At 38.6% G+C, this 22,500-nt stretch overlaps 1 protein-coding gene across 1 annotated transcript in view; it reads right to left on the bottom strand.

Annotated features, from left to right (window-relative positions):
- COL4A1 (collagen type IV alpha 1 chain) overlaps positions 1 to 22,500 on the bottom strand; it is a 1,084,337-nt gene that overhangs the window by 423,887 nt on the left and 637,950 nt on the right. The window contains exons 23-24 of the mRNA XM_044071271.1: positions 9,959 to 10,039; positions 4,235 to 4,305 (exon numbers count right to left, since the gene is read on the bottom strand). Coding sequence (XP_043927206.1) covers positions 4,235 to 4,305; positions 9,959 to 10,039 — 152 coding nt within the window. The remainder of the gene's footprint in view (positions 1 to 4,234; positions 4,306 to 9,958; positions 10,040 to 22,500) is intronic.

Raw genomic sequence — 22,500 nt, 5'->3', positions numbered from 1 at the left:
CTTTGTGTAGTATAATAATGAAGAGCTTCTTCCATAGGTATAGGACATAGTTTTCAATAATAGATCTATTAATGAGTATGGATACAGGCATTTGCATCAATTTTAGGAATTTATTGGGGAGATTGTCAACAGAATGAGAGCAAGGTCTTAGTCTGCTAAGCAGCTTTTTAATAAGATATGTTGGAACAGGTTTAAGGGAGAAAACAGACTGGGAGGAGGTAGCAGGAGGTGAGATGATGTTAGGAGTAGAGGTAAAGCTGTAGGTAATAGAGATACCTTCAATAAAATAGATATTGAATATGGAGGCAGTATCAGCATTAGAGTGGTTGGTGGAAGGCTTAGGGATTGAGTTAGTTACCCATTGAATTATCTTTTTGATAGAGTGCCAGAATTAATTTGGGGTTGGATGTAGAGGTTTGCTGGGGGTTTATATAGTATGATTTTTTTATCCTTGATGACAATTTTTTTCACTAGATTATGCAGTTCTTTATAGAGAGACTGGTTAAAAGGGGATTTGTGCTCCTGGTATATTTTCCAGGTTTTGTCCATCTCCTGCATCATTGATTTGGTGGGAGTTGTTAACCAAGGAGAAAATTTATTTTTAATTCTTTTTCTTCTGGGGGGAGCTATTTAGTATAGCCCAGAATATGGTGTTAAATCTCTCAACTGCTTCACCTAGGGGTAAGTATTTAAGAATGTTCCAATTTATATAGCTTAGAATATTGGTAAATGTGAGTGGTTTAAAGTTGGCTAGGTCATGAATAGTTTTAAAAGTATGTTGTTTGTGAGGCTGAGAGATGAGTCTGGGGGTAAAAGTGGGATGATGTTCACTGAGGGCATCAGGAAGTGTTGCAGTTTCACAGAAGTTATTGGGGTGGGAGACTAATATCCAATCTATGACTGAGCTGCTTTGGTTGGATTTGTTAATAAATGTGGGGTGCTGGATTAATTGAGAAAACCCTAAGAGATTTATACTATCGGTGGGGAAATTTGTATATAGTTTCAGCCAGTCTATCTTGACGTCTCGAAGGATAATGGTTTCATGGGAGATGTTGGTTGATACCTGAGATAATATGTCTTCCAGAGTAGATAGGTTGTTTCCTGGCAGAATGCAGGGGGTAATAATGCAGAGGTTTCTGTGTTTGTTTAACTTAAAGTTGGCCTTTTTCATCTTCAAACTTATATACATCAACTCCAAAATTCTGCACAAATGGCACACAGAAAGAACCTTTGTAGAGTTCAAGAGACAAACTATCCTTGACTTTAATATCAAGAAATGCTGCATACTGGCATTTGTTTAACCCTCTCCCTATAAGTTGTATATAAGATTGATGGGCAACAACTAAACACTGGCAAAATAGTAACAATGATTTTCCACTTCTATGGGGTTGAGTCATGACACGGGAGGTACCTGCCTCCTCTCCCTATATAAAGCTAATCAGACCAGTTACAGATTATTTGTAACCTACTTTCACACTGATGCAACTACAGAAGGTACCAAGATTCCTCTCAAAGTTACTTAAAGGGTTTCAACACTTTTCATATAAGCAAGGACTACAGCTCCTGTTACTTCACTGCATTGTACTGCTTTCTTGGGGAAGCTGTATGGTAGAAAGGAAAAGCATCTAAGGAACCCTTAAAATTTGAATTCTGTGGGATAACAGTGGATGGACACATACAAAGGGTACACAGCTAGTCATATGGTGGGCTGGACATTGAGCAAGGCACGAGAAAAACACAGGAGGGGGGGTAACACATGGAAGGGGACTGAGTGAGGCAATGGCTAGATTGAAGCCTGTAACTCTAAGAGCCATTTGCTCCTATTACTGTTGAAGTTTAAGCTTGAGTACAAGTATGTGTGTATTTCCTGGGCAAGTAAACTTAAAATCAGGTTCTTATCGTATGACTTATAGGACAATAGTGACAAAAGTACTACCACTTTTCTCATCACTCCGGAAACTTCATAGGTGAAAAATGCTTTAACAAGACAGTTCCAGAGAACTGGAGTCACCTGTCTTATGGAATTAGGACCCAAATATCATATCCACAATTTAGAAAAACGCTACTTAAGCATCTAAAAAATACAAAAGCTGCTGTTTCACCGGCAATTGCTAATACAGATAAAACCATGGCTGGCACAATACGACCCACTGCTCCACACACACACAGTTATCTTAATCCTCTGCACTGTTGGAGAAGTAATTCCATTTTATCTTTGTTAGGATAGATGTTTAGGTAGATGAATTAATTAAACACACATGCGCTGACAAAAACATGTAAATATCTGTATGAGTGCATATATCAAGATTTATGTCTCTCTCTCTCTCTCTCTATATATATATATATATATATATATATATATATACATATACATGTGTGTGTGTGCGTGTGTGTGTGTGTGCGCGCGCGTGTGTGTCTGCGTGTGTATACATACACATGTATATATATACATATATATATATATATATATATATATATATATATATGTATATATATATATATGCATTACAGAATGACAATACAGTCCTTTCAGTCATTCGGAGGGAAATAAGGTGCCCCTGAAGTATATGTTATCTTCTTTTTGTAAGGAAGAATGATTTGTGACCTTTGGGATCTTGGGGAAGATTTTGGGGAAGGATTCTCTAGACAGCTATGAGTGAAGAGAGAGTGAAGGCAGCCTGCAGGACCTTGAGAAGAACTGAAGCTAGGTTTTATAAGCTGTTGTCTGGAGAGAGAGAGAACTGAAACTGTACTTGAGATGTCTTGAGAGAGAAGGAAGCTACATGCCTATATAAGAAAGTTAGTTGAAAGATTTAGACTTGTAAATGCCAAATTAGTTTGGAAACTAAATGGAGATAGTAATGAACTACTTAGCCGGACTTCAAAAGCTTCATTTACATGGACTGTAGTGATGAGAGTGTGTTTGTATCTGTGAGAAAGCATTTCTATCATTTCTAGGACTGAATTTTTTAATGTCTTCCCAAGCAGCATAAAAGGACTTACTTAATTCCTCTTGTAAATAAGCCTGTATTTAACAACTAAAAAGTTGCCTCCAATGACTGTTTCTGTGACTTCAAGTGTCACTTCTGTGTCACTGTTAGACAGATGCACAGTATACTAACCTCGAAAAAGGGCATAGCAAAATTCATTTTAAAATGGGTGGCGAAAGCCAAACACACTCTGGCTAGGCTTGTAAATGCCCTAGGGCAGATAGCCTAGTATGAACCTATGAACCTATGAACCTAAATAAACTATGCATCTGTTATGAAAGTTAGCTCGAGTTACATGAATGTTAACTATGTCTAATCTCTATTGCTGCAGTATGGTATTATAATAACTTTAGAATGGTGTCACAACATATATGTGCTTCTAGCCCAAGCCACTGCTGAAAATGTTCTAAGGATTTGTCCACCATCTTGGTCAACAAATGAAAATAAAACAAGATGCCCATTGATTCTGATCTGGGAGAACATCTGAAACGATAACTGGAATGTATTTATGCCTGAAGCACAGTGATCTCAAGGTTTTACATTACAGACGCAACAGGGGACAAAAACCCCTCTTATTCACATAAAAGTAGTTTGGAGTACTTTGGCTAACTATAGAAAAAGGTATCTGAACTTCTGCTTTAGTCTGTAAATTATTGCATCAAACTTTTGGATGTCTTTCCCCATCATTGTTTTATGTTTGTGTTAGCGATTCCCTGTGACGCTGCAGCTTTTGTATTTCTTCTTTAGATGCAGATGACACTGCAAATAATATATTATATCTGACTACACTAAACTACCGGACAGCTGAAAAGGAGTATAATAGCAGTGACAGGCTAAGAAGAAGACAAAGGGTAGAAAAAGCCAAATAGACTACACATAAACACACAGTATTATAGAAACATGAATGGCACACACTTCGATAATATATAACAGAACAGCCCATCGAAAAACATGCAAGGCATTTCAATAATATGGTATATACCCACTCCACCAATGGCAGGGAAAAGAAGAATTTTGTCACAGTTGTATGTTACAGAAGTGGGTAAAGTAACTTGTGTTGTTGTATTTACACAGGTATGAACTTACCATGTCACCTGCAGACTTTCTCACATTAATGTTTTTTGTATTTCAGGTGATAACTAATGGCAGAACACTAACTGCATTAAAAATTAAGTTTTGGAGTAAATTATGTATTTTTTTTTAATCACAGAAGTAATAGAAAGGCAGACAGACATAATACTTACAATGGGGCCTGGTAGTCCTTTAAATCCTGGAAAACCTTGGTCGCCTTTTCTGCCCACTTCTCCTGGAAAACCTGTGAATTATGCCATAATTCATTAATTCAGATAAAATAAACAAAAGAGTAAAAATATCAGCTGTTAGGTCAGCTATGTTAATATGTGGTTGCCTTTTGTATTCTTATTCCACAGTTAATTAAAACATGTTTACAGACAATGTAAAATCAAACAAAATGAGCTAATGTGAATGTTTTTTGATTGAAGAGTTATCTTTAGCTTGCATTGAACTTACTGAATAGAAAACTATCACTAAAAATGTCGATCTTTTTATTGTTTTGTGGATTATGATCATGTCCAGCTACTCAGAAAAACAGCACATTCTTGGAACGAAGGGTAAGAATTTAAAAAGGTAGGACAAGCTAAATCAGTAACACATACTTCCATTATTCACTAAAGTGGATTTAAAAATAATTATGTTACAAAATGCATTTTCACCTTTTAGCCTTTGGTCCTATAATTTTTCAGATAAAAAGTGCCAAATGCAAATCACGGGGATAATACCTAAGGAAAACCCTTTGCTTTTAAGGTAACAACACACGATTTACCTATAATCTTCATTGCAAAACATTATAACCTATTGCTAAACTTTCATATATTACTGTCAGGTGACCTGGAAAAGTTCATAATTAACCCTGCTCTTCCTGACCCCCCACTGCCACAGCTGCCACTTTTTTCCCTCAGCCTTCTATGCACACCTAAACAGTTTTATTGAGGAGGCTGCCTCCATCTGTCCAAATCCTGGCGGAATTTTCAGCAGTTGCAGTAGAACACTTTCATTAACCAATTACAAAATAATAGGAACAAGCTTGTTGCTGTTTAAAATAATTTCCCGTCATTACAGTACAAAGCAGTACAGATACAGTTTAGCAAGAATCTTAATTAAACAAGTAAAAAAGTGAAAGACTTAAGACTGGACAGGGCTGCTACTTATATTAAAGACTAATTTAAGTCTTCTTCAACAATGTTAAGAAACTTAGAAGTAATTTCCAGCATTGTTCTGGCAAACGTATAACAACACCATGTACTCCTCAGAGTTGAGGAATAAAAAAAAAAAAAAAAAGCTCAGCTCTGAAATTGCAGCAAGCTGTTTGCTACTAATTTGATAAGTTATATTACCACACACTGAGTGCTTATGCTGTTCAGCCATGACCAAAAATGCAGTTCCAACATTCAGTTATGAAACAGCATATCTTTATGACTTCATAAAGCAATAGTACGACTTCACACCCATACCACTGTGCCCCCTAGCAGCTTGCATCTGGGGCAGTCACTTCCTTCACCCAGTTCCAGTTATGGCTCTGCCATGTACTGCAACCCTGAGTCAATACCCAATGCCCTGCCAACTTTATACCACATACCACCTCTTTTTCTCCATATCCCCTATTGATCTCCTCCCCCTCCACAGACTCACACCTAATCAAGTCCTATTAGTTCTATCCAAAACTAAAAACACTGCAGTTATGGTTTCTGATAAAGTACCAGACAGTTTCCTTATGAGTACCAAATACACCTTGTGTGAACTTCATCTTAACTGTCTTAATCTCAGTTTTTTCACTGATTATGTGTCTGATGCCTGGAACACTGCCAAAGTGATATTGCTGTATAAGGTTGACACCATCATTGATCCAGGGAACTATATACCTATTAGGTTCTCAAGTAATATATATATATATATATATATATATATATATATATATATATATATATATATATATATGGGTCTACTTCAGAATGTCGACTGTTCAGAATGCCAACTTTCATATGGTCGACACCATATGATCGACATTCCGAAAGACCAACATCCTGAAATAGCATCATTTACCTACCTGTAAACACAGTAAAACTGTGTTATGCAGGGGGGCAAGCCCCCTGCTACTTAAATATTCTCACTCCGAGATTGCACTATAGAGCAGGAAAGGGAAATCTCCCAGTCCCGCACTGTAGCGGGATCTCTGCTATCATTTGTCAGCCTTTCAGATGTTCGCTCATATGGTGTCGGCCATATGAGTTTCGAACACTGGAAAGTTTGAACAAATGAAGGGCTCCCATACATATATATATATATATATATATATATATATATATATATATATAGTTATGTAGTGTATTAAATCCAAGCGCATTAACCTACATATAAGGGGGGAGGGTTTGGTATAATGGTTAAGGTCTTTACCACATACACACAAAGTACAGGGCTTGAGTCTGACCTTGGGTTATTAGCTAAGCTTACAATGGCTCTTTTTTGCAGCTAGCCTAGTATTCACCTATGAACCTATGAATGTACAGGCTATCTCTTTGCAAAGATCCTAATCAATTCAGCTTTGACAAAGGCTGGGCCTGTCTCCTAATCTAAATGAATACCTTCTTCCAAAAAGTTGCCAAAGCGATGGATGATAGTCACTCAGTACTGACGAGCAGTTTTAACCTTGTCAAAACCATTGATACAATCCTCCATACTGACATTACTGATAAGCTAACACAGCTCAACATAAAACCTTGGCTATCAGGAAAAACGCATGTAGCCTGTACATCCTTTGAATGTCACCACTGGTGTCTACCAGCATTCAGTCTTTGGGCATTTCCTTTTTGGTTTCTACTTTCTTGTTATCCCACCCCAGGCCCAAGGAGTATGGATAACAACATTTCTGATAATTGCAGACTGCGATCAGCCATCACCTTTTGTAGGGCTACTAAGACACTCCAGCAGGGGCATGACTGTCATCTTCTGGTAAACCAACCAGAGTCTCAAACTAAATGTTAGGAAATGCAGTGTGGTTCTGTTTGGGAAACAGGAATTCCTCAGCTCATACCACATTAATGTCCATCGCCCCTTAATCTAACACAGTTACGTGAGACCTGGGTACCTACACTGGCAATACTTATTATCGTGTCTTCACCATAATTCACAAATCATTCTCTTAAGCCCAGCTAATCTCCAAAGATATTTTGTCTACATCAAAACAAGTCACATTCTCCCATTTACTCATCTGTTTTCAGGCCTGTAATTGAATATAATATCTCCTTGAGCATTACCTCTCTAAGCATACATCCCAACTTCACAGACCTCAATTATTTTTTAGCCAAGAAAATCACAGGACTTAAATTTCACAGCTATCTGTTCCCACTCTGTGGTCAGTCTCCTACAGACTTTTTTTTTTGGGGCCCTATGGTTAGGCCTTCTGTGGAGTGAAAAACCCTACCTTAGTCAATCTTCATCACTTGCATAAAACCAATGGCTCCTCAAATACCTGCTCTATCAGCAAATAAATAGGAATTAACTGCAGCAGGGGTTCCTAAAAGAATATACTTCCCAAATTTGGAATAAACTTCCCTTACACATCAAATAAAGCATAGCCTAGCTATTCCATTTGTCTGCTGGATTAGAGCACTGATTCAGGTGGACCGTTTTCAGGCTTGGCCTGGAAAAAGTGAGTACAAAGTAGTAGTAGACCAGGAAGTAGTTTACAGCATAGAATAAGCATATAAAATATTAAGAATGCAAAAATATAACAGGAGAAGTCTGCCTAACATATTTGAGCTTATCTAATACAATAATCAGTATGCAAAAACATTATAACAACATAGTAGAAGTCTGTCTAATAAAGCTGGACTCCATCTAATACCAAGCTGGATGTAATTCTATTTACAGTGTTATTTTAGGTAAATTTGGGCTACAGTGTCAGATAGGATGATAAAGTGGATGGTAGAGGACAGGTGGAACAGTGAGTTACTATAGAGGGAGTTGGGTGCTATAATAGTGGGGGAACAGGTAAAGGCTTAGGATGCACAGAGTGAAGAAGGAACAGGAAAGAGTAAGGAGAGAGATAGGGATATACATATATATGTATATATATGTTGTAGATAGCTTAGCATTACATTATGATGTGACATTTGGGAGGTAAGACAGAATGTGAACAGTGATTACATCAAGCTACTTTCAAGGTCATGCCGAATGACTGAATAGATTATAATAATTTGCCCCCTTGAATAACCAGTGAGACCATCTTTGAAAGGGTGGAGTGCACAATTGAAGCACAGCACTCATAACTAATAGCCTATTGTCGACCTATGAACCTATGAAGTATCCCATTACAATTGATCTCTGATGCTCCATTCTGATTAAATTTAAGGAACGTTTTGTTTTCACCTATATTTAGGTTTGAATCAATGCGATGTTTATTCTTAAAATGTGTGCTGTGTTTTACCTTTGTGATGGATTGTGGCTGAAATGTATCCTTGGACTAGCCCACACCCAGATAACAAATCCAAAATCTGTCTTGATTTAGCTTAGACACTTGAATTGACCTCTTATTCTGGTATAAAACAGACTGCATCACTACCACTACAGTATGATTTTGAAAATCTTTATATTTTACAAGGTACTTTATAGCTCTCAACCACTTATGTCCAGAAGCAGGGACATGTGAAAATAGCGAATGATAAAGGATCTAAATTCGGGAAAAGTTTTTGATATTGCATGTATTGACCAGAGCAGTAACCAGGGAAATCTGTGACCTAAACAGCCCCCATATACTGGCACCCCCTCAAACAAACAAAAAAAAAGGCTCCTCTGATGTTCTTTTCCGATTGGTAACTGTTTATGTGAAAGCAATGCATGTTAATAATACCACTGAACAACAGTTGGCAATGCAGGTACTCTTTCTTTTGTATTGCTGATTGTGCCTGCATAGCAGCTTGTGCCTGGGTCAGTGCCCCTTCACCCCAGCCAGTTATGCTTCTGTTACCGATTTAGAAAGTTACTAGCCTAAGACAACGTCAACTATTATTCTTTTCCTGAAGTAAAATATGTCTGTAACTGTAGTGAGTAGTCTGATTTTTTGACTAATCCATCATTTTTTCTCAAAAAGTTATGGGATTTATTGACTATTTATCATCTTTTCTCAGAAAGTCGTGGATTTTAGGAGAGGTATAGCAAAACTGTGAGATAAAATCAGAGATGCCCTTGAAAATACAGGGCACTTAATAGGCTAAATTAACAAATGCCAATTAATACAATTTGGAAAATATAACATTCTTTCTCTGATTTAACATTATTAGGCCACTTACCAAATAAGCTAAAGAATTCTACTTTTTAAGAATTCAGTTAGCAACAAATTGGTCTTCAGGATAATTGTTCACAACATCATTGAGAAGGCTGCTAAAATATTGGCTTGATCTTTAAATCCTTTGGTAGTAGAGATGTCTTTCTGCTGGTCAGATTATTGCTTTTATTTATTTATATACAGTTTTTAGGCCTCTGTGCTTGAAGACCATCTGTGTCTGCAGATGTGGAGCTCCCACTGGAAAATTTGTCCATAAAGGGGCTATCATTCAGGTGTAACCCAGAAGGGTTTTAAAGTTTGACCTCCACTTTTGCCATGCATGCCCTCTAATGCTTGAAGAATGGACACGCAACAGGAGTTGAATGAGGCTGTCATTTACTTTTGAGAGACAAGGTCCTTTACCCCTAAGAAACAGATGTTTCCAGCTGCATCCTCTTCATTTGTGAGTCAGTCTTAACTGTTTTAGTACTGCAACGTTCTTTATAAAAATAAACTAATTTCTGACTGTAGAAAACATCAGATCTACACTGGACCACAACAGAAACAGACAAAGATCTACACAATATACAGACATCAGTGACACTAGACATTATGTTTAAATTCTTACCTTGTGGCCCTGTTTCCCCTTGTGGTCCAGGTGGTCCAGGTCTTCCAATTCCACACTCAAAGCATGTGTCTCCCTTATCACCTGCATAAAACACACAACAAACAATGCATTAAAAAAATCTGTTACCTCAGTGGACACATGCAATTCAGCAAAAAAATGTTTACATTGTTTTCTTGACACTGCTCTACTCTAGGGGCTTAAGAAATGGGTTAAAGAAGTGGTAGATGGTGGTCATGTGGTACTTATAGAGTATCTTGACTTGGACAATGCCTTTGATAGCATGCAGCTAAGTGCTTTGAAAATTGACTTATTTGTGGTAAGATATATAACAAACTGTCTGAAAGAACCTGTACAGTGCGAGTTGCAGGTACTTTGTCAGAAAGTATGGAAGTGATTAGTGGCATTCCTGAAGGCTCTGTACTGCATCTTCTCCTTTTTGGCATTTACTTTGCAGATCTAAAAGCAGTGAGCCAAGACCTCTGACACTCTCTGACACCCATACCTCTCAACCTCTTAGAACATGAAATCTGGACAAAGCCATAAATAAAAGTGTGACAAAAGCCCAAAATGGGGACACATTTTAAATATTGCTCTTACAAACTTAGAAAGTTGATAGAATAACTGCTTTTGCATTAGCATGAATTTTCTGAAGGGTATGAAGTCTGAAACTTAAATGTCTGTCATTAGTTTCTAACTTTAGTCTTTAATGATTTGCACTAGTTTGCCAGAAAACCACAATTTTATGAAAAATGGACCAAAAATATGAGGCAAAAATCTAGACATTCTGCAAAAATCTGTACAATTGAGAGGTATGTTGACACCTGAACCCTGAAGAATGAATTCTCTCTAGTGAACTCCTGGCATAGTAAAAATGAGCTTAAACTAAAAATGAACTTAAACTAAATGCTAAAATGTGTATCATCATAACTTTAGGTGAACAACCCTTTTCCTCATCATACTGTCTAGATAGCATAAAACTGCAAAATGAAAAGGTAGTCAAGGGCCTAGGAACTTGGGTTGACAATCTCCTCTCTTTTGATCATCATGTGCCAATGACTGTAAGGCAATCCTTTTATTTAGCAGAGCTAATTAATAGAAGGATATCATCAATATATAAGTAGGTAATCTCTCTCTCTTATACTCAACATTGATCAGACCAGTTACTGAGTACAATGTCCCTTTTGGGATGTATCTCACTACACATATCAAGCAATCAGAAAGACCTCAAAGGTTCTTAACCAAAAAGATCAAAAGCTTGTCACTACACTACTAAGAGAGGCTGGAGGCTCTATCCATTTTTTCAGTGTCTGACAGATTTTTTGAGGGGAGATCTCTGCCTTGCATTCAAAGACATTAGAGACCCAGCTGTTCAAGACCACCAATATCTTGGCAAGTTTAATGACCCCACCAATATGAGTCCCACTGGAGCAACATCTCATTAAGTGAGAAATGTGGATGACTATGAGCTACTCATTTGGAACAATTTTGTACTGCTTTTTTGAGCATCCTATGATGTATGCTACACAGCAGCAGAAGCTCTACCAGACCACATGCAGGCACACCCCACATCATCACAAATAGACAAACAGATGTACATAATGGCAAAAGACACAAACAAACACACACACAGACATTCGACACATAGGTTCATACAGGCATACATACAAACAGTATTCATATTTTCTCCATCCACAATCTCCCCAGTGAGGTTATCAGATATTATTATCTGTGGTAGCATGACTGGCTGAAGTTTTGTAAGTACTTGTAAATAGTTGTGGATTACCTTGTGTTATACATGCTGGCTTAACTAGCTATAATTTTGTAAATAAGTTTATGTTTTTTGATTATTACTTTGATTTATGTAAGATGTTTGAATCAAACTGTTCCTCTGGCTGACAAAATGTACATGTTTTTAGAAAATAATTCTGAATGCAGGTTATGCCAGTCAGCTGACCTAGATGTGATGTCATTGTGTGCCACAGCTGAAAGGAATAAAATCTCCACATCTGCTGTTTTGTTTATTTTTTAGTCTGAGATGAAAGAGTAGAATTCTCATAATGGCTTTGTGTGACTTAAAAAAATTCTGCTATAAAAGCAGGTTCTGAGTCAGTTAAAGTTGGAGTAGTTGGAATTGTTTAGTTGTTGTTCAGTAGTCAGTTGTTGTTTTCCAGATAGTTATCATTCTGTGTTTTCCAGAGCTGTTCAGTAGAAAAAGTAGGAGTTGCTATTCTATTCAATGAGGACTGGACAGCAGCCTGAAGAGTGGACATATATTCTTATTTTGCCTTGTAGAAGTAAGAGTATCATCTTGCTTTGCTGAGTTAATTAGATTCTAGACCACCGATATCTTGGCAAGTTTAATGACCCCACCATACCTCTCAACCTAGAAACATCAAAAATTTGGACAAGGCCCATGAAAAATAGGTACAAATTTGTACACTGATTAACATCTGATTTGCATACATAATTACATAACCCCACTCACTCAAATGGAATTGTGGGATACCAACTTTCAAACGCAAACTGAAGAACAGGCAACCAAAATATGGCACCAGAGTCCCCCTGCAGCCACTCCAATGTCCCATTACCTGGCTATTTCACCCTATTTACCATAAACACTAATGTGTGCATACTGCTTTACTTCTACAATGATTACTTGGATTTTATTTTTACAGCAAAACAATGCACAAACACTGACATCTGGTAAAAGCAATACTGTTTCACAATGAAAATAGACTTGGCATTAAAATTTGTCTGCCCTTGAAGCTTACATTCATTGAAACAGCATTGAAACCCACACCACATCCAAAGAAAATGCATCTGGTCAGTGGTGGATAAAGATTACCTTTGGGCTGTTTTCAGATCATTGGCCTCTTGCACACAAAACAAGAAATGTACATGTGTTATTTTCTTTGATGCACCTTCCTGACTTTATTAAATTATATTCCTTGTATAATACAGCATACTTGTTAGACAGAGTGCATTATAAATTTATTGTTTAAACATTTTTCCAGTAGACTGTACTGTAGGCAATGAAACAAAATGCATGAACCAATAATGCCAAAACTGCCCAATTCAGAACATTTTCCATCATAAACGTCTACTTCCACACCCACATTATAAATAGAATGACAGCAGTGTAAGCTATAGGCATTGTGCACAACTTCTGACACATTTTCAATTTCATTTTTTTTTGGGGGGGGCAAAAGGTCAAAAACCATGGACACATTTTAAACATTGCTTGTATAATTTTGTAAAGTTGCTAGAATAAAATGTTGTGTTACCATCATGCATTTCACTAGTAAGTCTTGAACCCAGGACTCTATGTACTACAGTCAGAGCAACATACCACTATGCTAAATCTGCAGCTTCCTGAAAAATAGGAAGACTGAAACTTACTGGCTATCATTTAGTGAATTCATTTCTCACTTCTCACCACAGCTCTCAACCTCTTAGCACAAAAAACCTGGACAAACAAAGCCAGTAATGTGGGAATACAAATTTAGTTCTCACTATAGCTCTTAACTCTTAGCACAAAAAAATCTGGGGAATACAAATTCAGTTCTCACTATAGCTCTCAACTCTTAGCAGAAAAAACCTGGGGGAATACAAATTCAGTTCTTACTATAGCTCTCAACTCAACAACAAAAACCTGGGGAATACAAATTCAGTTGCCACTATAGCTCTCAACTCTTAGCAGAAAATACCTGGGGGAATACAAATTCACTTTTCACTATAGCTCTCGACTCTTAGCACAAAAAACCTAGGCAAAGCTCACAAGTGGTGGTGCGTAGGGACATTAGGCTCTTTTTACCCTGTACTGAAGGTACAGGGTTTGAGTCTTAGTACCTCTAGTCACCAGGTATATTGAATGGGGTGGCATTTTCACACACACGCACACACACACACACACACACACACACACACACACACACACACACACACACCTTAAGCCAGTTACCTTACTTAGTTCTTAACTGTCAGCTCTCTCCATAAAGCACTCGAATTTCCATTAGCTCTCTCCATTTGCGGCAGCCAGTTGGAATTTAGTCCCATTCGCATAAACAAGTATCCATAAATAAAACTCCCTCTCACATGTAAAACTCTGTTCCTATTCCCGCTTGCATAAACAAGTATCCTCCATAAAACTCTGTTGCATTCTATCGCATATAGAACTCTATCCACCATAAAACTCTGTTGCATTAACTCTGTTCCCGCCAGTCGGAAATGATGAATGCAGGATGTAAAGCTCCTTCAGCTCAATTCCGACTGGCTGGTAGCCCTGATGGCGCTGACGTGTGATGCTCCTAGAGCTCAATTCCGACTAGCTGGTAGCCCTGACACTGCTGATGTCATCACGCACATGATGATGTCATCGCCAACAGATTGAAAATTGAAAAACAAAGGGAAAAAATCGGAAATGAAGGGGTGCCACTCAGGAATCATGACACCCCTTCATTTGGACCCCAAAACTCGGTAAAAAGCAAATAATTCGGTATGGATGGGAGGTATGGACCCCACCAATATGAGTCCCACTGGAGCAACATCTCATTAAGTGAGAAATGTCTGATAACCTCACTGTGGAGATTATGGATGGAGAAAATATGAATACTGAATGTTTAGACAGTTTGGGAACTACAGTTAGATAGTTAGAGTTTTTCTACAATCAGTGTAAAACCTATCCTACAGTGTTATTTTCATAATTTCTGTGTGTGAAACTCTGTGGTTTATTGGAATCAGTTACTCATTGTATATATGTTTTAAATCATTTTATTTATTAAATATTTTACTACCTTTTATTGTGGCTGGTTATTTAGAAAGTACTTTTAATAACCTGAGAGTGTTTATGCTTATTGTGATAACACCAGGGCCACTCCAAAAAGCCTTACTGCTTGGATTACATCTACCCTTTACATCAATATTTATTTTACCCAATATAATTGAACACACCTTTTGAAGGGTATTGTGGTATTTGACTGGTGGAAGCTGTTACCTTGTAATTTGGGAAAGAGAGGACATAGTAGGTAAAACTGTGTCAGTCTTTCCCAAGAGTGTTTGTATGTATGAATATCAAATATTTATGAGTGAGTGTGTCAAATACCTAGAACTGGGACACAGTGCTCTACAGTGGTTAGTGTGAAGACTCATTTGGTGACCTGGAGTGAAACATATAGTCCACTCCCAGGTTTGGAGCCTGTTCCTGGTACACTCTTTAGGGGAAATTGTGTATTTCTAGCTCTGCTTTCAGTGACGGTCCCTTACTGTTGACAGTAGTGAGGATTGAGGCTCCTTAGTTACGGCCCCAGGTTTAAGTGGGGTTGTCACATTATTTGGCAGCAGTGGTAGGATTTTAATTGAGCTTTAGTAGCCTGTGATTAGTTGTCACTTAGGTGTTTGCTCTCAACAGCCACAAGATAAACATACAGAGTTTCATTTCACAACAATTCTAATTATTTTTTAGTCAGTTTAGTCAGTGACAGCTAGCAAATATATCAGCAGAGGACTATAGAAGTAGTTGGTTAAGGTGTGCAAAGCCAAAGGACCTCTGCATGCCAACCTGACTAAGGAAGCAATGATCTCAGCCTTAATTGCAGCTGCAGAACAGACCAGCAGCTCGGAGGATATCCAGATTGTCATTGGAAATAAGCAGCTTTCCAAGGCAAGACAATTCACTTTTTCTACAAAAGACTTAAAAATCTTTCTGGAATTAAAAATACTCAAACTGGAAGCCAAACGTTTGGAGATTGAGGAGGGAGAGAGAGAGAGAGAGAGAGAGAGAGAGAAAAGCAGCATCAGCATGAACTGGAAGCTGAGGAGTGAGAGAGAAACAGAGAGAGAGAGAAAGGGAGAGAGAGAGAGAGAGAGAGACAGTGTCAGTATGAACTGCAACATTTGGAAGTGGGAGCTAAAGACAAGAAGAGGCAGAGACAGCATGAAAAGGAGCTTCTAACCCTTCAACATGGTCATGGAGGTAATGGGGAAGAGAATGACCGAACCCCAGAAGCCATAAATAAGGGCTCTGGGTACGGTTCCTGACCCCCTTACTTCATGGTAGAGGTGCTACTGCAATTGCTAAAATGTTTGATATTGAGTGTTTGAATTATGATTATGTAAAACAGCGTTTACTTGATTGTTTTAAATTAACTCCTGAAATGTATAGAAAAAAGTTTTATGAACATAGAGACAAGGCAGATGAAAGTGTATGTGATTACATTGCTGATTTAAGTACTTACTTTCACAGATGGATGAGTGGGTATAAGGTCACCACTTTTGAAGAACTGGCAGATGTTTTGGTGAGAGAACAAGCTCTCAGCACTTTGCCTGAGGACATGAGGATCTCGTTGGCAGACAAAGAGTGTAACTCTGCAAATGAGTTGGGGAGAAAAGGGAATCTCTAATTGGCAAGTAGGAGACCACTGCATATGAAAGGGATACCATGGACATAAGAGAACCCATGGGGGCACTCCACCAGAGTTCACCAGTAACAGGTGAAGCCACTAGTTCAAGCACATGGTAAGGATCAGGGATTATATGTTTCAAATGTTATCAGAGGGGCCACATAGGATACAAATGTCCATTGAAGCAAGGTGAGAAACAAAAGGTGAGGGAGCCAGCAAGTGAGAATGAAAGAATGCCAGTGATAAGTTGTCTGGAAACAGCAGAGGTGCCAAATTATTTCAAAAATTTGTATCCTATCTTAGTGGATGGAAGACAGACCACTGCTAAGAGAGACACAGCTTCTGATATAACCATTGTGAGGCCTGCAGTGGCTAAGGAAGAGCAGTACTTACTTGAGCAGACCATACCAGTCAGAGCTTTGGGTGGGACCCCATTCCAAATACCTTTGACAAGAGTTCATCTTGACTGGAAGGGTGGAAAAGAGAACAAGCAAGTAGGTGTGTTTGAGGATATCCCTGCAGATGTCTTAATAGGGAATGATTTTGATAGTGTAGTACCTTGAGTGCATGCAGTGACATGCAGTCAAGCTTGGAGACAGGCACATAGGTCTGGTAGCCTGGTGGAGACCCAGACAGATCCTATGCCTGAAGCTGGGGCTGGTGATGTGGTTACTTCAGGGAGGGAGCTACTTTGTAGCAGTGAGCCTGAAGGTGAACCACGGCTGCTGGTTGGCACTGGTGTTCCAGTAGACATGGTGATTGCAAGGACAGAGGTGATTGTTGGTACTCCTGAGGGAGGGCTAGAGGTTGAGGTAATACAGCAGTTGGTAGTGCCCAGACTCTAGTGTCTAGCACTTCTAGCCATAGCCCATGACATTCCTTTTGCAGGCCATATGGGCATAACACATACTAAGAGATGCATTATGCAAAACTTTTATTGACCTGGGATTGCAAAGAATAAAATGAGGTACTGCAAGACATGTAACAGTGCCAAAATGTAAGCAAGGTGGGAGACAAGCTCAGGGCTCCATTGATGCCTTTGCCTGTGATTGAAGAGCCATTTCAGAGGGTAACCATGGATATTGTAGGGCCTCCGAGTATTCCAAGTTCTACAGGAAAGAAGTATATCCTGGTAGTGGTGGATTATGCTACCAGATATTCTGAGGCAGTGGTTCTGTTGAGGCAGAGAAAGTGGCAAATGCCTTGTTAGAAATTTTCAGCAGGGTAGGTTTTCTGAGAAAGATTCTGACTGACCGAGGTGCCAACTTTATGTCAGACCTGCTGGCTTGTCTGTGGAAGCATTATGGGGTGAAGCATCTAAAAAACATCCCTACCATCCCCAGACTAATGGTCTTGTGGTGAAGTTAAACTTTACATTAAAGGCTATGCTACAGGCATTTGCAGACCAGTTTAAAAGGGAGTGGGACAAATATCTGCCCCATTTATTATTTGCCTACAGAGAGGTACCTCAGGAAGCTACAGGCTTTTCACCCTTTGAGTTGCTTTATGGGCATAGCATAAGAGGTCCTTTAGATTTGATTCATGATAAGTGGAAGGGTGAGCATAAGTCCCACAAGGGGCCTGTTGTAGCGTATGTTCTAAACTTCAGACAAGGCTTAGGAGCTCATGGGTTTGGCCCAGGAGAACCTAGCAGTAGCCCAACAGCAGAATACTCACCTAGTGCAGCACCATGTGGAACCAGGACCCCAAAGGCCTACCAAGCAAGCTCCTTATAGGGTGACTGAGCGAGTCAAACAGACTTTGAAGGAGGAAATAAAGGAGATGTTGGAGCTGGGGGTAATCTAGGAATCCAGTAGTCCTTGGGCTTCCCCAGTAGTATTGGTATCAAAGAAAGATGGTAGTGTAAGATTCTGCATAGACTACAGAAAGTTAAACAGTTATACAGAGACAGATGTGTACCCCATGCCTAGAAAAGATGAAGCTTTAGAACAGCTAGGTGGGGCTAAGTATCTGACCACTATTGATCTGACCAAGGAATAATGACAGGTACCCTTGATTCCAATTGCTATAGAGAGGTCAGCTTTTGTAACAACGTTTGGATCATATGAGTTTACAAGAATGCCCTTTGGGATGAAGAATGCCCCAGCAACCTTCTAGAGGTTAGTAGATCATACTTTATTAGGAACAGGAGATTATGCACTTGCTTATTTGGATGATATTGTCATTTCTAGCAACAGCACCTGTAATTTATCAGGGAGGTCTTAGGGAGATTAAAAAGGGCAGGCATAATGTGATGACCCCTCTTAAACCCAGGGTAGTAACTAAGGAGCCTCAATCCTTACAACTGTCTCCAGTAAGTTAACGTCACTGAAAGCAGAGATAGAAATACACAATTTCCCCTAAGAGTACATTGGGAACAGGCTCCAAACCTGGGAGTGGACTATATGTTTCACTCCAGGTCCCCAAATGAGGCTTTTCAGAGTGGCCTTGGTGTTATCACAATAAACATAAACACTCTCAGGTTATTAAAAGTACTTTCTAAATTACGAACCACTCTTCAGGCTGTTGTCTGGTCCTCAGCAACTGGAATATCAACTGCTACTATTTCTGCTGAACAGCTCTGGAAAACTCTGAGTGATAACTACTGATTTGGAAAACAGCAACTGACTATTGAACAACTAAACATCTACAACTATTACTCCAACTTTAACTAACTCAGAACCTGCTTTTATAGCAGAATTTTTTAAAAGTCACAGAAAGCTGTTATGAGAATTCTACTCTCTCATCTCAGACTTTAAAAAGTAAACAAAACAGCTGCTGTGGAGATTCTGTTCCTTTCAGCTCTGGCACATGATGACATCACATCTAGGTCAGCTGACTGGCATAACCTTCATTCAGAATTCTTTTTAAAAAGCATGTACATTTGGTCAGCCAGAAGAACACTGTTTGATTCAAACATCTTACATAAATCAAAGTAATAATCAAAAAACAAACTTATTTACAAAATTATAGCTAGTCATGCTGGCATGTATAACACAAGATAATCTACAACTATTTACAAATATTTACAAAACTTCAGCCAGTCATGCTAGCACAGACAACAAGATCAGATATCCTGACATCACCATTCATAGCAGCCACAACCATATCAGGCAGCAAAAATGCATGCACATAGACACACACACACACACACACACACACACACACACACACACACACACACACACACACACACACACACACACACACACACACACACACACACACCTTCCCATTCACACATACATGCTTCAGCTCTCTGATCAGGATTAGGCTACTCCACTTCACTTTGCTCAGATTTTTATCACTGAGGGAGAAGTCTGAGTCTGAAGGCCTCTGTTGTATGGTGAAGTGAAGGGGGCATACATGAGTTAGGGAGATACAGTGTGGATTTGGTAAATTTATAACAGAAAGGAAATGGATGGAATGGAAGAAAAAAGTTTGCCACAGGTAGCTGACAGAAGATAAGAGATACAAACTAAAATATAGAAATGGGGTACAAGACAAGGTAGAGTGAAATACTGATCACAAGTATGAAGGAGAAGGATACCTAAAAAACAGAATGAGATGTTTGATGAGTTTGACCTACCCACAGATCTAGAATGGGAATACATTGAAATGGTAATGAGGCAGAGGCAGTCATTCAGAACATGAAAGGAGTAGTGAATCTCTCAAAGCTGATAGAAGAGATAGACAGGAGAAGCTTAAGAAAGGAGTCAGAGCCTAATTTCTGTAGGTCAGGTGCAGACGCCACAGTAGCAAAAATTAAGGATAGACTGAGAAGGAAACAACAAGGAGATGTAGGAGAAAGGGACTGACCTAACATCTTATTTTACCAAGACATGCCACAAAAGCAATGAGGAAGTGCTTCAACTGTTACTTTTGTATCCTAGTCATATTAACTAAGATCTTTACAAGAACCCTGGACAGCTGTTAGAGATGCGAAGACGATGAAAGCTGTACTTGGATATTCTGGAAATGTCTAAACTAGAGGTATTTAAGGAAGAATTACAGGGAGTGCTCCACTCAGTTTGAAAAGAGGTAGTAAAAATAAATAAGCAGCTTTTCTTATTAGATTATTACAGTCGTGTAACAGAAGATACTCAAAAAGAAAAAAAGACACCAATGCCAGTATCAATAGACAAAGCTATAGAAATAGATGGAAAAGATGGTAGAGAAGGAAAGAGACTTGTGAAGTCCTTAAACATTTCCATTAGATGATCTCAAACATGAAAGAGGATATGGAATGGGGACGAAGCTATGTACTTCATAAGAATAAATAAACAGCATACAGTGTAAGATTATGTCCTGATGAAAGGTGTGATCAGTGGGACTGTGCTGGGTCTATTTATTTGTATTTGTTTTCTGAAGTAGAGCACTGATCTCCATAGACTTTTTCAGACTTAGCCTGGGAGCTGGGAGCAGTGTTTGGTTAAGTGACTTGCTCAGTCACACAGTTAGCCAATGGAAGCTGAGGGAATCAAACCTTGCACCACTGGACCACAGGAAACAGCTCATTAATAGCACCTTAATCATCTAAGCCAACTGCCAGTTTGATCTGTAAGTGTTAGTGGGAGGTTGCATAGAAATGTCACCAAATAACAAAGCATCTGTCAGTGATGACAACTGGTGGCTTCTTCAAATCTTCCACTTGAAGTCGTGGTTCTGTTCAACTCCTTAATATACTAAATGAAACAGCCATAATAAGTACCATAAGAATGAAATCCAACACCCTAAATCTAAAAAGTACTAAACTGCATACGAAAGAAAAAGAAAGAGAGACAGAGAGACATAGGCTTGAAAAATGGAATCAAATTAAAACCATAGCTGCCCATCAAGAACATAAATATCTCAGAAACTCCAGTAAAACCAAATAAAAAATGATAAAAATACTATATTAATATACATGCAGCAAATTATAACAATCCCAAAGCTTTTTGAACTACTGTCAATCAAATGCTAAAAACTGGTAGACCAACACAGCCAATACTGGATTCAACTAACTAAACTGACAGCATAGCCAGCAAATTCACTACCTGCTTCATCCGTACAGTAACCACTCTTCTTTAACCCTTGGCACAGGCAAACAGAGGTTCCTCTACTCCTTTGTTAGCTTCCAAAATACTCAAGCCAGTCTCAATTTCTACAATGAAAACATTGTTACTAACCTTAAAACCTAGTACCCTTACCCCTGGTAACATAACATCTGAAATTGCTGCGGATGCCCTAGCTTTTACTATTTCTATCCTAATCGGCTACTCCATCACTGAAAGCTGTTTCCCAGTCCTATGGAAAAGGCACTAAATTATTCATTTCCATAAATGTGGAAACTCAAATGAGCTCTCAAACTTTAGGACTATAGCCACAGTGTCTCTAATCTCAACAATTCTGGAGAAATGTATCCAGTCTCATCTCTTCAGCTTTCTCCTTGACAACTGCCTCCTTTCCCCTGTACAACATGGCTTCTGTCCTTTTCATAATACATGTAGATTTGTTTTAGTTTCATAACATTTGTTAATCAGAGTTGAAACTCAGGAAACTTAGTCTTAACACCTTTTCTAGAGTTATCCAAAGCTTTCAACATGGTATCCCACAAGAAATTTCTTCAAAAACTAGCTTGCCTAGGAATATATGAAACATCACCATCTTGACTCACCAGCTAAGTCTGAAATAGGCAACATGTAGTAAATTGGAAAAATTACATCTCTTTCCTTCTTATTACAGTGGGTGTCCCTCATGGATCAGTTTTAGATCCCGTCTTATTCAGTGCATTCAACAATGATCTCCATCTAGCTTTGAAACAAGCAACTATTATAAAGTATGCAGGTGGCTCAACAGGTTTACTACTGAAATGTTGAAAGGCAGAACATTTTTCCTCAAAAGATTGAAATATAATATCGAAAATGAAAATAAAATTTTGCCTAAATGTTGAACATGATAAACATGACGATCGACATTTGACATGCTAGACTTCCAGTTTCAAAAGTCCATGTGTCCTTTTACATTTTTGCAGGGGGAAAGCCCCCATGTGAGGGGCTGTGCCCCCCACACCCCCTGCTTATTATATATATACCAACACCGAGATCACACTACATTGAGGAAAAGGGTAAATTACCCGATCTGTACTGTACCCCAGTCTCCATT

Source organism: Protopterus annectens, chromosome 5.part0 (assembly GCF_019279795.1).
Source record: "Protopterus annectens isolate FY-2018-M chromosome 5.part0, PAN1.0, whole genome shotgun sequence".
Classification (NCBI taxonomy): Eukaryota; Metazoa; Chordata; order Ceratodontiformes; family Protopteridae; genus Protopterus; species Protopterus annectens.
The sequence above is the reverse complement of the archived record's forward strand: the minus strand, read 5'-3'. Positions and strand labels throughout refer to the sequence as shown.